Here is a 17,685-nt window from a genome sequence, read left to right as displayed (position 1 = left end):
TGTTGTGTATATATATATATATATATATATATTAATGTTACAAATTATTCCAAATAACGTGTTAAGGTTAGTGACCAGGTCACTTCTAAATACACCTATAGATTTCTTACATAAACAATTTTTCCTTACCAACAATCAGTGAAAGATTGAAGACCATAACAATTAAATATTATGATAAAAGGAAGTCTTTATATTTGTTGAAAGAAACTAAAGATAAAACTAGGTTTAAAGAATAGATAAATATAATTCACCATTATGTCTATATTGTTATTAATCTAAGAAAATAATAAAATTATATTTTAAATGAGTATATATTCTAAGTTATTTTTATAAGCTTTAAGTATTTATACAAATTTCAATGTTGTAGATTTAGTTATGTAATATTTAATATACGAGTGTTTTACCTTTTTAATTAATTATATTTATATAATTTATTTTTGCATAATGTTTTATTTAAAACGATATTTTATTACATTAACACGATAATTTAAAAAAAGACAGTAAGTTGGAAAAGTTTTGCTCATCTGATACACCTTAGCTGAACTTAGGTCTAAACATACCTCAATCAACAAAATTTAACCTTTTGGGGGAAACAGTTTGCAATAAAATTATAATATCTTTTTTCGATACAGTACACACACACAATGCACCGTGTACAACCACTAGTCAGGACTGTTCGTACAAAGTGACTAATGATCAGTCGATGTCACTTTCAAACACACTTTTCTGGACGTATCAGATCATCCAACTCTCTTCAGCAGTGATGGCAGAGACTAACACATCAAAACAATTTTCATTTCTATTTATAGTAAAACTGCACTTAGATTAGATATCTTTGCATTTGGGCAGTGCATCAAATTATCATACTATGACCGGTATATATTCCATGCTCAGATGTCATGCGAGGTAGAGGTCATTGACATTTCGGGGGTGTGATCGCTTGACCTGCATTGTGACCTTAGTTCCCTGTTTCTGCTCTTACGGGAATTAAAATGAAACGAGCATTACACTGCCAGTGTGGTATATGAAAATTTGGAGTACTAGTTATGTAGTGAACGCGTAATGTTTGTGAATGTATGTTTCGAAGAATTTATCGCATGCGCGTTAATAATGTTGAGGGGTTTAAGATGTAGCGAGTTATTAGAATCCCAGTAAAACGAAGTTAATAATTGCACTATAAATACTTTAAAAACTATTGAAGGCACTATACCTTTATTAAAAACGTCTACATCATCACAAAATACAGAGCACAGAAAAGCACTATTCTAATGTTTAAATACCTTTCTAATTTTCCATAATGCAAAAATTCGACCAACAATTAACATAATTGGTAGTGCCACCTATTTATGTCTCTCTTAAAACAGAATTCAAGAAATAAATTTCTTCAAACCCTGGATCCAAATCTCTATTTAAAATTAACTGAAAATTCTTAAATACTTGTAACAATTGTATTATATTTAATTCTTATTTATTACTAGATTATTTGTAATAAATTTGACATAGTTCCAGTTAACACTGTAAAAAATAACATTGTTCGCCATATGTTCATCTAAAGCCGTTTCATTAATTTTCTATTTTGTTTACAGCCGACTTAAGTTCATTAAATATATGTTTTAAATTTCTCCAAGTTTAGCCAATATGTATTAGACCACAGTTACAAAATAACTTATATGCACCACTTTTGTACCTTTATCTAATAGTGTGCTTTTGTCTTTAGGACTAGCAGTAAAATAACTAAGTTTCACCCGAGATGAAAACATTACACAACAATTAACATGCTTCTTAAAACATAACCTATATAGGAGAAAATCGTTTAAACATATGCCAAGAAAATATTCTTTCTGTCAACCTAAGGTAACATTAAATTTAATACACAGTAAAATCTTAATATTTTTTTTACAAAAAATACTGTAAGTCCTATCAATGTTACCATTAAATTCTCTGTCAATTGAAACGTGTTTCATTAAATTCAATTCTGACAATAAAAGTTCTGTATACAAACAACTATTTAAAGCACTGAATACATATGGTGAAAGCTGGCAGTTTGTTGAGAATAGGGGTGATACGATATCTTGTGTGGCGGGAAAAGGATACGGTTTTCTCAAAACTGAAGTAGCAATTACATATCCCTCTCTTATAATTAAAATATTGTTGCGTCAGCGAGGTCACGTGACTAGTGCCACGCCACGTTTCTAGAAATATCCTGTTCCTTCGTGAATGCCCTAGCATTTACTAGATATAGGGTAGTCTGGTATATATAAGATGGTGACAACGCGACGGGACAATGTGTGTAGGTAGTGAGTAATTGAACTTCAGTCAGAAAGTATTGTTGAAGTTAACGTTCGTTGTTATAGCGTTTGTAATAGAGCGACTGTTGAAAATAAGTGTATCGGTAAAGTTATATTCAGAAAGAATAAACCAGTTTTATTAAGAAAGGACTTGTGTCGCTAACGTTTCGTGGGAACGAAGTTACGGAAAATCAACCAACGAAAGGAGACGTAACAATATATAAGAAATGTAAGCATTTTTCTTGTTTTATTTCTAATGTTAATTATATTGCAAGATTTCTTATTCCGCATGTTTGTTGAAATTTATTAATGTGTCATTGCCATGGGCTATGCCAATCATGCAAGAAACGTATTCATCAATACATATACACAATGGGTTTAACCAAAGCTGTGCTAAGGACTTTGGTTGTTTGTTTGTTATTAAGCACAAAATTATACCACAGCGTTATTTTTTAGCGTTACAAGCCTTCAGATTTACCACTGAGTCATTGTTGGGCACTAAGGGCCTGTCATTCAAATTCAAACATAAACAACTCACAGAAAAGTGGTGAAATCTGAAAGCCTACTGCCAAACCTTTCACTTGGTGTTAAAAACGTTATCAAACTTAAAGTACGCGTTGTTAACACAACAGTGTGTTAAAGTTATTATATCCTGTCTTCTAATGTTGTAAGCTTCTTACTGCATACTAAGCTACGTTCAAGAAAAATTCTAAAGGTTCTTTCACTGGAACATTGGTAAACAGGGAAACCACATCTAAAGATACTAACTGGTCTGTTGATATCAATTTAACTTCCTTAATTTGCTTGATTTTCCAGTGAGTTCTTAACAATATACGTATGTGAGTTACTCAAAATTGGAAAGGTATACAAACATTAGAATAGTGGCCAAGGTACTTTTATGGTAACTTACTAACATATTGGGATCCTGTATAGTTAATATTTTTATTATTAAAACCAACTCTACACAAACGTTACAGCTCTGACAATTTAACAGACGTTCCAGTTTCTTTTTTCTTTTTTGTCGTACCTGTGCTACATCTTTCGAGAATATTAACAGTGGTTCCGCGAGTCAGGGAGACTAGGTTTTGCTCAGCCAAAATTTTCAAATCATCCCGGTAATTGTTTTGATTGGTTAAAATTTGTAGCTGAATTGTACTGGAAAAAAGACGTCGATTCTGAGGACTGAGATCCAAGCTTCATCAGGATTTTGTCCATACTTCTGAAGCATAGATCAGTAAGAAATGGAGCCATTAAAATGTAAATGTAAAGTTAAGCCTGTGCTACGTGTTTTAAGTAAAGTAGATGTGGTTGTAGATGTGATGAATTAGATCCACAAGTCAAATTACGACGTACTGCTGGAGGAAAGCAACCTATGAGTGTAGCGTTAGTACGACAACAGCAAAAAGATAACATCGATTACACAAATGACATGAGCAGTTCTAGTGATATTGAAAATCCAATTCTCATAATTCAAGTAACCGGTGACATGGATTATTCTGATGGCATGGATAATGAATACGTGGATCTTTTTACCCGCCAAATCAACTAAGGCTACAAAAGAGATCGAGAACAAAGCGCAAATCCAGATTAAGTACATTGACTGGTACAAATTGTTTATCAGGAACTGATTTGCATGCTATTCGGACATTTCTTGGAATGGAATATACGACGATATTGAATTTTCCATCTGAGCAAGTGTGTAATACATCAATGTTCAATGATCTGAAAAGAAAAGCTCGGCTTATTACACTTTGTAGGAAAGCTTTAGGAGTGCTATGTTCTAGACTGTTACCAAAATATCCTGGTGGATTATTATAGGCTGTTGGTGAAGTAATTGCTGGAAATGGTAAGAAACATAAACTTTGGGAAGCAGTGAGAGATGTACTGGCAGTCTTACCAGAAACATCAATTCAGAGGAAAGAAATTATGGCGCTTCAATGTCAAACTATGACACAGACCACCGCAGAAGCTTTTGGAGAGGGTAGGAAAGCATTTGATACTGCGAATCGACATTACCGGAGATTGACGCAAGGTTTTGACCATGTAAATCCAGTTCGCTCTGTGGCAAGATATAGATATAATCACGGTGTTATCAAACAAGCTGTTGAATTTATTTTGAGTCCCGACAGCGTTTTGCCTTTATCTTGGGGAAGAAAGAAAATTTACTTAGATGGAAAAGAGTCTGATTCTCCATGATTTACGAGACAAAATGACGTCGAATTCCTTTATCATGATTATATTGAACGATTTACGTCTGCGGATAATCGAATATCACACACATCATTCTGCAAAATGGTAACAGCATTAACAACATTTGATCATTTATCTCGAAAAGTTGTTGATTATGCTTCTGGAATTTTGTTGTAAGATAATATAGGACTATTGAGTAGGATAATTAAGACAATCCAAAGCCCTCATGTGAAAGACAAATGAATGTTGATGTTGAGGAAGCTCGAACATTTTATCAAGTACGACTTCAACGCTCATATTGCTAAGGATAATGCTACTTCACATTGCGTCCAATACGCATTAAGTCATGGAAATCCAATTCCGAGTAGAAAATATGAAGAATGTCAATTGCCCTTCCGGACAAGTCATTACTTTATTAAGAATGTTTCTTCTGAACATCATATGTTACTTCGAGATTGTAGACACAAAATGAAATTGTATACGGGACATCGAATTAGAGTAGAGAATCAAGGCAGGCGTATTCACGAAATTCACTGTCAATTGAAATTGGAAGAGGCTTTTGTCTTTATGAATTATGACATGATATAAAAGACTGTTTGGTTTAGATATTAGGGATTAATTTATATTTGTGAGTGAATACTTTATTATTTTTAACTTTTGTTATAATAAGAGTTAAAAGCAGACATTGTAGAAGGTTTTATTAATAACTAACTGGTGTCGAGAATATAGAAAGTGGCCAGACGGCTATGTAATAAAGATATAAATAGCGTGAAACGAGCGGGAAGCAGCAGACAGACAACAATAGACAGATAATATTAAAAGAGAATATAACTGTATGAAGTTAAGTACTGTAGATGCGATAGGCCTAACGTTTAATATGTTAGAATAAAACTAACAGTATACAAAAAGATAAGAAGGATAATTTTATTCCCTCAGAGCGTGGGTGTAAAGTAATTGAATCAGCCTAGGTACACAAAAGGAACAGAGGATCTTCAGAAGAAAGAAGACCGAACGAATTACGGTAACTTGCGCCACATTTGTAAAGTGTAAATGAATCACACACAGAATACTAGTACAGTAGTAATATAGAGAAGATAGTTCGTTTTGTCAATTGAAATTCTAAAGTAATTGAATAGGCCTCAGGTGGAATTTTGACAAGAAACACTATATATATATATATATATGGTGTTTATGATGTATCTATAATCTCTACATTGTGAAGACTTTGTTGTACATACGTTTAACTTGTTCCGAATATATATATATTATTTGAAAACAAGTAAAATGTGTACTGTTTATTCATCGTTGAATTTACCCCTAACATGTCATAGACACCTATTGTAGAAGAATCCTAAACCCAACAACATACTATATATATTTACATACTATTAAGAAATATAAGTAAAAGCCATTTATTTCGACAATTGTCAAAAAGGAAAAAAATTAAAGATTTTAAATTTTAAAAAATCTGACGATTGAAGAGCCACAGCCAGGATTATAGAGTGGTAAACAGCAATAGAAGAAAACGTGGACAACAGCGGAAATAAGTAGGCCTATCTATATACGCCCAACTGTAGTAGTAACGAAAATAGTATAGAGATTGAAATTACGCTATATAACCATGCCAACAAATTTTGATAAAAGTGTAGAAATAGGATCTCAACTTGGGTTAAAAGACAGTGAATTACGAGAGTTTGTTAAACACCAATAACAACTGGAAAGAGAAGAACGGCAACAGAAGAAACAAATTGAGAAAGAAGAAAGACTAAAAGAAGAAAATGAGAGAAAGAAGAAACTAGGAATAGAAAGAGTGAGAATACAAATTGAGAGAGAAGAAAAAGAGAGAGAGGAGAAACTAGAAATAAAGAGAATAAAAGCACAAATTGAAATAGCAAAACTCACGCAACCGAAGGAAGAAGGATCCAAGAATGACAATGGAGTCAGGGCTAGCCGACCCAAGTTGCCCAAAGTTTATGAACATAAAGATGAAATGGAGAGATATGAAAGATTTGCCCAAAGTCAGAACTGGGTTGGTTGTTTGGTGCTTTATGGCACAAAGCAACGAGGCTATTTGCGCAAACAACCGATAAAAACAATGAAAGTAAATTAGAGTAAAATGTAAAAATACAGCGAGTTAAAACCAAAATATGTCCAAAATTTGGCTAAAATATTTCTATACAATTAAAAAGACCAATATTGCGAAAAAAATTAAAAATACAATCTAGTTGGACAGTGTCACCATTGCCAATAACAATGTCCAATGTCAGGGGTAAACTCTTACAAGTTACGTGTCTAAAATGGTGCCACCACTCACGGTCATAACAATGGCACAAAAGTAAAATGTGGGCAATTGTGACTTGAGTGTCACAATGGCTATACATCAGTGGGTCAATACCAGATAAAAGAAAATGATGGGTTAAAAACTGTGACCAATGCATAGCCTTGCCAGGACTACTTCTGATCCTTACGGAAGCAAGACGGCCAAAGATCAACAGAAGGTTTGATTTGGAAAAGCTTGTTATGACGTTCTCACACCAAGTCGACTGCCAACTGGCATGAAGCCATTCCTTGAAGACAGGACCGTAGTCCATGTACGAGACAGGCATGGCCATGACGGCACCAGAGCAGATGGACTAATGATGTGGTGTAAGTGGGCTTGTTCCCATGAATACCGGCATGGCCACGTATCCAGAAAAACTGGATGGAAACAGGAGATAGAGAAAAATGGGCCAGTCGTTGTTGAATATCGACGAGAACAGGGTGAGAATTATCGTTAAGTGATTCTAGGGCCAGTAGAGAGCTAAGAGAATCAGTGTAAATAGTACAGTCACTGTACTGCATTGCTTCTACATGATCCAGGGCAAGAAAAATAGCATAAAAATTGGCTGTGTAAATAGGAAGAGAAGAATGGCTCGAAAGATGTTCAGCAAAAATAAAATGGTAATTCCAATCAGGAGTATCCACCTTCCTCAGAAGACTCAAGGAAAGGTCATAGGAAGGGATGGTAATAAGCGATGGTGGAATGGGCTGATCATTGTGGACAGCAATGTCATCCAAAGCCAGACCAAATTCAGCCAGTTGCACCTGAATACAAAGGCCAATGGAAGGAATAGCAGATCATCTGTTCTGAAAGAGCATGGCCCATCGAGAAAGAAAGATACAATCCCAGGTGGGATGCTGTGTTAAGGATTGAAGCTTGGTAACATATTGTAAAGAAAGTTGCAAACGATGGAGGTGATGAGGAGATTCGTGGGACTTAGTTAACAAACTCTGGACTGGAGAAATGCCAAAAGCTCCGGTGCAGAGCCAAAGCCCCAGATAGTAAATGGTGACCTGCATCTTCAAGGCCAAGGTCCTGGAAGAACCATAGATCAAAGACCCATAGTCCAGTTTGGATCGAATCAGGGCATGATAAATCCTGAGCATAGAACATCGATCCACTCCCCAAGAGCTGGAAGAGATGACATGGAGGATGTTCAGAGCCCTTGCACACTTGACACATAGCTGCTTGATGTGTGGAATAAAGCCAACCTTATGGTGAAAGATAAGCTCCAAGAACTATCCCTCAGGGACCACATGAATAATTATATCGCCGAGACAGAGCTTGGGATAGGGGTGGAGGCCCTGTTGGTGGCAAAAATGCATGCAAACGGTTTTGGAAAACCGTTTTCAGTGGTCCATGTCAACAACTGATTGAGGGAAGTTTGAAGCTGCCGCTCAATAAACCTCATGTCTCGTGTCAGTCGTCGACATAAAACCGATTTGCAACTGTCAGAGAAAGATTAGTAGTGATGGCATTAATTTTAACACTAAAAAGTGTGACACTCAAGACACAGCCCTGAGGGACTCCAAGTTCCTGTGGAAAGGAGCGGGAAGAGTTGAACCCACATGGACTTGGAATCGCCTGTTCAGTAAAATGTTTTGAATAAAAATGGGTGAATGGCCATGCAACCCATAGGAGTGGAAGTCCTGCAAAATGCCATACCTCCACGTAGTGTCATAAGCCTTCTCGAGATCAAAGAACACAGAAACAAGTTGTTCTCTCTTGAGAAAGACTTCCCTGCTTAACGTTTCAAGTCGAATCAGATGGTCCATGGTGGAGCACTGTCGATGGAACCCCCACTGGGTGGGCGAGAGGAGCGTGTTTGATTCAAGAACCAAACAAGACGAGCATTAACCATCCTCTCTAGGACCTTACAAAGACAACTAGTCAAAGCAATGGAACAATAATTAGAAGGAATCTTGGAATCCTTCCCAGGCTTAAAGAAAGGGAGGACAATAGCCTAGTGCCAAGCATCAGGAAAAACATGCTCCTGCCAGATCCAGTTAAAAATAACCAGAAGAATAGCAAGAGAGGCAGGAGAAAGATGGTGCAGCATCTCATAATGAACATCATCAGGTCTGTCCAATGTGCTACCAGACTGATGAAGAGCAAGTTTGAGTTCCACCAGTGTAAAGGGGCGATTATAGTCATAGAGATGATCGGCTCAAAAGGAAAGAGGCGATCACTCTGCCCGATATTTGATGGCCAAGAATGCAAGGAAAGAAACAGAAGTGCTAAAAGCACAAGAAAAGCTGTGGCCGAGGGCATCAGCAATGCTCTGGACATCAGCAACTTCCTGGTCATTGGAGAGCAAGATGAAAAAGGGATGGGAAGCATACCTCCCAGTGACTTTTCGAATCTTGTCCCATACAGTTTTGGAATTGGTTATAGAAGATATGCTAGTAGTGAACTTAATCCAAGACTCCTTTTGGCTTTGACGTCGAACCTGCTGAGCATGCCTACTGGCAGGGACTCCACCATGGACGAGGATACTGAGGAAAACGTGTTGAGTTATTAAGAATAAAATGAGCAGCTGCCTGGATGATACAGTCAGTCACTGCAACCACACAGTCGTCTATTGATGGCAGACAGACAAAGGCAGGATCAAGTTTCGAGATAGAGGTGAAAGATGGCCAGTCAGCCTGGTCCAACTTCCACTGTGGCATCAACCATGGCCAACCTCCCTCATACTGATAGGAAAATGATCACTGCCCTGTAGGTCACTGTTGATCATCTAAGAAAAGCGAGTGAAAAGTGAAGGGGAGCAAATTGAGAGATCAATGGCTGTAAAAGACCGACTAGGTGCATGAAAATAAGTATATGTTTCAGTATTGAAGAGAGAAAGGTTGTGATCCGAAAGCATATGATCTTTGGAATGACCCCTACCATCAATATTAGCACCACTCCAGAGGAAGTTGTGTCCATTAAAGTCTCCCAGAAGTAAAAAGGGAGATGGCAACTGGTAAACGAGAGCATCAAGGTCCAATTGATCATATGTCTTCCCAGGAGAGAGGTAGAGAGAACAAACAGTGATAGTAAGACCTAAGGAAACACAGATGGCTACAGCCTCCAAGGGTGTATCGAGGGACACAGATAAGGAGGGCACATGCTACTCGACCAGCAGTTCCACCCCTCTGTGCACCCATCAATCACACAACCTGTCATTCTGGTACAAAGAAAACTGCTGAAAGGTGATTGTATTGGCAGGTTTCAGAAATGTTTCCTGTAAGGAGAGACACACGGGATGATAGGAGTCGATCAAGGCCTTAATGTCATCGAGATTAGAACATTAACCACGATAGCTCCGCTGTATCAAAGTGGCCATTTTTATGTAGGTGAAGGAGAACAGGGTGGAGAACCCTTCGGTTTATGACCACGCCACCTTTCTTTACTAGATGGAGGTTGATCGACTTCCATGGATCCTGCCCTTGATTGAGTGGGCAGATCTCTGTCATCAGAGTGAGAATCCAATGACTGAGGATGTGATCGAATGATTGTCCTGCATTTAAGGGCCAAAGAAGGACCCAAACAGACACCAGAGACCAGTGCCTGTGGAGGTTGACCCAGGCAGACACTGGAAGGAATAGTGGGGACAGAGATCAGAGTATACAGACTGGTCAACTTTATTATCCATGGAGGGCAGAAGACTCCCCACATGGCGTGAAAAAGACTCGGATGGAGGCACAGAAAGATCTGTCTGCACCCCCACTGTAGCAGTGGAGCATAGTGCAATGGCATATGTCCGAGATGGAGTAGGGAACAATAGCTTCCGACCCTCTGGGAAAGAAATATGTGAACAGTCTTCAAACACTGTACCTCCTTCTCCTCCTCCCACTTAGGGCATGACCTAAAGTAAGAGGAGTGCGAACTACAATTAACACAGTGAGGGTCCAGTTTGCACTCATAAGCATCGTGGTCCTTGCCACCACAACGTCACAGAACCACGACAAGATGTCTTTGAATGACCAACCCACTGGCACTGAAAACATCGGAGAGGGTAAGGAATATACAGCCATACCTTACAGTTCAAATAACCCACGATAACAGTGGCAGGAGGACGTGGTGATGAAAACGTCAAAATAAGAACAGGTCAATACCATAATTCCATCTCTACAAGTGGAGATCCTTCAAACTGCTAAAATTCCTTGGTTGGAGAAACGAGCAAGGATCTCTGACTCGGAGATGGTCTTCAAGTCCCTCCCGACAATAACTCCTTGTGAAGAATTCAGAGAAGCGTGGAGAGTAACCTCAATGGGTATATCCCCAATGGCCTTCGAATTCAAGAGGAGTTCACTGTGCTTTGCTGTGGATGTTTCAACCAAGATCTCTCCAGAACGGAGCTTCTTAAGTGACTTTGGAGAGCCAGCTAAACCCTTCTGAATAAAAACGGGAGATATTTCCCTAATTATTTATTGGATAGTGAATGCAAGATCAGAAAGCGAGATACAGGTCCACCTTGTTGTGGAGACTATTGTTCAGAGTCTTCTACACATGGTCATTTACCAATAAGCAGAATTTTTACTTTTTTATTTGGATTTGGGAGATCCATAATAAAAGAGAAAGATTCAGTGCCCACTGACCCCACCTGCCATGGAGTCATACTAGGGGATGCACTACAATGTCAAACGAGGACACTGCAGCAATGCCAGGGTTTCGTGAGCACTATACCCAAACATCAGCATCAGGCACAATGCCCACAACATTCGTTGAGAATGCCCAACACTGATGCTCAGTTGACCCTAGCCCGAGCAGACCAATCAATTGACCCTGGGGCCACCCATCTACAGGAATTCAAGGTCAAAGTGGTATGTTGCAGTGCCCCAGACACCACTCAGCCACCAGGATCCTCTCCTCCCCTTCACGGGTTGCTACGCACAGCAAACATGTGCGTGGATGTTTGGATCACAGAGGAAGTAACTGAAAATACAGAACCTTCCCTCGGAGGTCCCCTCACCACCTACAGGAATCCACGTCGAGGGGTCAGAATTGGGACAAAGGCGACTTGGCAGTTTGTCTCAGTCCACCTCTCACAGGAAAAGGCCTACAAGTATATGCAGGCATGACGTCAGAAGATGCCATGGATTATGGCAAATTAAAAGTAGCTTAACTGAAACGATATGAACTTACTGAGAAAGGTTTTCATCGGAAGTTCAGAGGAGTCAAACCCGACATTGGAGAAACTGTATTTCAGTTTGTGGCACGTCTGCAGCGATATTTCACCAGATGGACTGACAACGCCATGTGTGAAAAATGCTTTTGAGGGACTGGCAGACCTATTAGTACGTGAACAATTCTTGACCACGTCTTCAACTGAAGTTTCACTGGTTTTAAATGAGAGAGCACCAAAAGATGCAGACAAGATGATCAAGCTAATAGAACAGTATATGGAAGCCCATGGAGTTGGTATAACTGGCAAGTCCAAGAATGTCCAGAAAAATTTGAAACCAGTAATAGCTGACCAGAAGCAGGAGTTTACCAAAGGTGACAGGAGGTTAATAGACAGAAGGTGTTATGTTTGTTATAAAATGGGGCATATTGCAAAGGAGTGCAAGTCCATTATCAGCAAACCACATTAGAAACCTCAACATAAAGTAGCTGAAGCCGTTTACAAAGACAGTGCTGGTAAGAAACAAGAAAAAAGTGACTGGCACCATGGATGCTGCTGCCAGAAGAAAGATAATCAAGACTGCTTGTTAAATTCAGTACAAGAAAACGTGATTGATCAGTGCATGACTAATGGTCGGCTCAAATTAGCAAATGGATCAACAGTGCCAATAGTGATGAGAGCATATAACAAATATCAAGAGATACCAATAATTCATAATATACCAATATGTGAAGGCCATGTTGGGGACAAGAACGTGAGGGTTTTATGAGACATTGGGTGCAGTAGTGCAGCAGTGAGAACCAGTTTAGTATCCAATTATCCGATGATAGGCAAGCTATGCTTGTGTGTGCTAATTGATGGAACAGTGAGAAAATTTCCCATAGCAAAAATAAAGGTGGATACTCCATTTTATGTAGGAGATCTCGAGGCCATGTGTATCAAGGAATCAATACACGACTTGGTGATCGAAACATGCCAGGTAGTAGAAACTTTGAACATACAGAGACACAGGATTGAACAGAGTGTATCGATGCACACTTTGCAATAGCAGTGTATCTTATTACTAAATATGTGAATATGGGCAATAATGTGATATTACCATTAGAATTACAACAAGCTCTGCAATGTAATGGTGGGTGGCAAATACTGTGGTTTCAATATTTGACCAAGATAACTAAAAGTATCTGAACTGATGAATGATTATTCAGAGGCAATAGATAAAGTTTTCTCAAAACTTGGTCGATTCAATGAAGTTGTGTTTGAAGACACTTATATTTGACTCTACGAGTATTCGAGAGTGTATTCAGTCTTTATTGACATGTCTGACCCTCATAAGCCGAACTTTGTTTCCAGTAATACAGCTTCAGGACAATGTGGTGATGAACAAGAGCCAAATGATCCCATGAACGATGAACAATTGAGTCAATATGATGATGAAATGGAGCCAAGTGATCATGAAGAGGCTGACAACGAAAGAGACGATATCAGTGATGTGAGTTTTGATAAACTGGGATCTGGGGACTTCGTTGAGGATGTGAATGTGACTGAATTCCATGGAAAGCTAACAAACTGTATGTTTTGATTGCAGGCAGACAGAGACAATATTTACAGACGACAGATATGGAGTCAGCGACGACGAATTACTTTAGATGAATTAGGAGAATATTTGGAGGATCGAACAAAGTTTGTGGTATGTGAGCAGTCTCTCACCTCTGTGGTGAAGAAAGAACAACATGTCTGTAGAGGTGCCAGAACCAAAAATGACTTACTATCTTCAGCTATTAGACATGCCAAAATGCTAATAGACCAAGGACAAGTTGTTTTCATTGATACGAAGATCCGTGAAAATATTTCTTCTGATGCTCATGACTTACAGAAAGATGATGCCGACTTTGTACCAGAAGTATTTGGTTTTGGGTTTGCTAAGCGACCTTTTTATGGAAAAATGTATGGTGCTAGGTGCATTTAACATTTCAAAGCGGAGATAGGCGAAATGTACATGTGAGGCGTAGAAGACAAATGGAATAAAATTGGACTGGGTTGTATGCTTGAAATTTTATGCCAGAAATATCCTGAACACCTTGATTTGCTACGTGAAATGGAAATTCGTCAGATAATTTCGTCTTTGACGTCCAAATATAAGAAACACAGAACTATCTCTACGAAAATAGGAGATATTGAAGAGCGGTTCAGAATGGTCATCAGTCAAATTGTGGTGCAGTCTGGTTATGAAATCGAGCCCAAGAACGCATTAATGCAATTCAGAAATCAGACTTCTGCTCAGAAAAAATGAGGCAAGTTGTGCGGAGTTGAAGTAATTAAAGAGTTTTGTTTGTGTATTGAAACGAAAGCTTAAGAAGTATTTTAATCATGCCGATGCATAGTATGAATCATATATTACAAATGACTTTAGTACTATGGAATCCGTATATTCAATCGATCATATCTCGACTTCTACTCAATATGTTTTCTTCAAAATTTCAGAATATATTTTTTTTCACATCGTGTTCTTGCTGAATCCGGTGTCGAAACCCTTTTCCGGGATGACTTTTTCTAACCGCCTCTGCAAAACGGCTTCTAAGTAGTATCCCTGGCTCGTGGAAACTGTTAAAAACGCCCTGTTTGCTGATTCATATCCTGACTGCATTTTATGTATTACGTTATATTACTTCGAAAAATATTCGCTGACAACTATGTTATAATACATAATAATCTTTGGACATTTGTTATAATCACGTGTGTAACACAGTCCTCTAATTTTAACAATGAGGTTAAATGTAATGATGTTTATACTTTTTGAGTGCAGTAAGGTAATACGAGAGGTATGTGTCCGAAGAGTGAGAATGTATAGACACATACATACATTCAATATCCTTTACTTCACGTATATTAGGGATATAAAAATGTGACTTCAAGTTAAGATATTTTACTCATGACGCATTCTAAATTGATCACAGATTCAGACACTTAGGGCTAGTCTCCATCAAATATTTTTCAATAGAACAATCGTAGCTATGCATTGTATATAACAATAAGTCTGATACAAATTTAAATTCACACCATTCCTTACTTCCCCAATAAGATTGTGTTAATTGTTAGATATAAATGACTGTTTTAATTTAAGTATAGTAGGAGTTTTAAATTTAGCTATTTTAGAAGCGTTAGTTTATCGCAGGTTTATTTACGTAACTGTACTAATCATACGTGGTGTAGTTCAACTGTCGTAAATTGGCGATTGTTGTATTATTGCGACATGTTACTAGAACCTTCTAAGTATTTCTCGAGTATTAATACATCATAATAATTCGTAGGTATGGAAAGTTCTAGGCCTCATTCTGGTTATATATATATACGCGTAAAAATGTAGCTCAAGTAAGTTAGACAAAGTTAGTTATATAGAAAGTAACACCAAGTTAGTGAGAGACATTGTCAAGTAGTTCTAGACTGTGTGTTTGTAAGTTCTAGGCCTCAGTCGGGTATTTATAAATACGCGTAAAAAATATAGTTCAAGTAAGTCAGACAAAGTTAGTTATATAGAAATAATACCAAGTTAGTGAGAGATATAGTCAAACAGTTCTAGACTGTGTGTTTGTAAGTTTAGTCGTAAATAGCGTATAGTGGCTTTTTTTTAAAGTGAATTTGAACAAACCTGTGTGGACGTTTAACGAAACGAGACAATTATTTAGTGATAGAACACAAGTATTCAGGTTATAGAGATAATATCGGTATGCGTGAGCCCGTATACATATAATAACAAAACACATAAGCTAAATGCCAACTAGTGATACTTCTTCATGTGATTAACATCGACGTAAAGTTACAAAAAAATAATCAGGCGAAATGTTAATATCGGTGTGAGCTTACAAACAAAAAAACAACGAAGACTAATGAAACTGTTAAGTTGAATATATAGCTGCGTGATTACATGGTCAATCCAAGATCTACTATCCAAATGATACTTCACATCTCTAGAGATGTTTGAAGAAAAATTGTAGTAATTCAGTAATATTTATCTTTGTTACTAAAGAATACTTAACAAACTAGGTTTCTTTTTTCTTTTCGTTTTTATAATTCCTTTCTATTCTTCCACCTTCCAGTGGCTCAGTTATAACTGAGTATAAGTCTCTGAACTTGTATTGTTAAAAGTAGGGTTTCGATACATGCTATACGGTGGGCAGAACACAGATAGTCTATTGTGTTATTTTGTGGTTAACAACAAACAAAGTTTGAAATGGTGGCATTCCTAACGTTTATGGAAAGAAACAAAATTACTGAAATTATTATCTTTGCAAACAAAAAGATAATTAGTTTTTTTTGTTGCTGATTCAGTAATTATTTAAGCATTGCCAGAAGAAACACAGTACTATACAACATTTTGAAGTTAGAAAATAATTAAAGATAAAAAAAAATCACTTCTTATTTCATCTGTCTTTACATTCTTTACTATAAGTTATAGTATCTAAATAATCAACATTTTCAGTTGTTGAGAACAGCTTTAAACTAGAAATAATGCACTTAATATCAAACAAACCTTTACCTTACGTAGTCTTACACTTGCAAGTGGCGTCTCTGAACGTTGTGCGCGTCTTATTTCCCAGTAACGTAACTAATTCTTCTTGTCCCTTAACTAAGACATATGATTTAATATATCGTATAACTTACTTCTGCATTCTTTTCAAAACTTCTCACCACACTTGATAATACATTTTCCTTTATTAGAAAACTGTCATGAATAAAGAGATTTGGGGTACTTTTACCCGTTCAATTTTCCAAGTAACAAATAGAACAGCTTTCAGCAAAAACTGAACACGTCACCTTTGAACAACATCTATACACTAGTCTGAATCAAGATGCATACACCTAAACTACCTGTACAGGGAAATGCGTGACCTAAAATTAACCAATCAAAAACGCCTAACCACATAAAAAGGAGTTGAGGGAAGAGAAAATTTGATAAAGAACAAGAAATGCTTACTAGATTTTTCATGATTCTTTCATTAACATAATGTTTGTAGGTACAGATTCTCAGCTTGAGGACTTTAGTATTCCTTCTGGTGGTACGTGGAAAAGTTATAGTAATTACGGAAATGAAGTGGTAGCATAACGTAAAGATCCTATTGTGCTTTGTTGAGATAAAAAAATCAAATTGTCCGCTGACAGTCTTATCGAAACTTCAATTGTATATATTAGTTATAAAAGTCACAAAATTATCATGCTTAGCTTTGTCAGCTAAGTATCGGCTAATGCGTTTTAACTGATATTTATAGGGCAATGCTCATTTTCCTGGCATACCTGAAGAGTGTATAGTTTCTGCACATGCAGTAACGGAGTTGTGTTTCTGCTAAATGTATATTGGTATTAGGCAGACGGTAGCACTGCCTATGTAGAGATGGCCTGGATTGTTCATCGAAATGGTGTTTCAAATATGTCCTCAATAGGTCATCAGAACTTTACAATACTATACAGTGTTTCCTTTTATAATAATATATATGTAATGACTGTGTTTTGGGAATGTCTGTAAATATCATAGAAAAACGTTTAAATTTATTTATTCTGATTCTATTATATTACTTGATACCTCAAAAACTAAAAGAATGATGGCAACCAATTTCATTGAGGTGACATAGTTTCAAACGGAGTATCAGTTTTTATAAGTATTATTAACTAGTAATACTTTTAAAAAATCATAATTCTGATGTAAACGGTGTTATCACTACCCCTTGAAGTCAGCTGTTTTACAGACATTTGGTGTTTCTTTAAAAAGCTTAAGTACAGGG

General features: G+C 37.2%; 1 protein-coding gene across 2 annotated transcripts in view; it reads right to left on the bottom strand.

The window, feature by feature from the left end:
- LOC106476670 (organic cation transporter protein-like) overlaps positions 1 to 16,721 on the bottom strand; it is a 110,247-nt gene extending 93,526 nt beyond the window's left edge. For both annotated transcript variants that reach the window (XM_022381366.1, XM_022381367.1), the window contains exon 1: positions 16,571 to 16,721. In XM_022381366.1, the coding sequence (XP_022237074.1) occupies positions 16,571 to 16,578 (8 nt within the window). In that variant the 5' untranslated portion in view covers positions 16,579 to 16,721. The remainder of the gene's footprint in view (positions 1 to 16,570) is intronic.
- Positions 16,722 to 17,685: the final 964 nt, after the last annotated feature.

Source organism: Limulus polyphemus, unplaced genomic scaffold (genome assembly GCF_000517525.1).
Source record: "Limulus polyphemus unplaced genomic scaffold, Limulus_polyphemus-2.1.2 Scaffold158, whole genome shotgun sequence".
NCBI lineage: Eukaryota > Metazoa > Arthropoda > Merostomata > Xiphosura > Limulidae > Limulus > Limulus polyphemus.
Note: the sequence above shows the minus strand (reverse complement) of the source record. Positions and strands in the feature narration are given on the sequence as shown.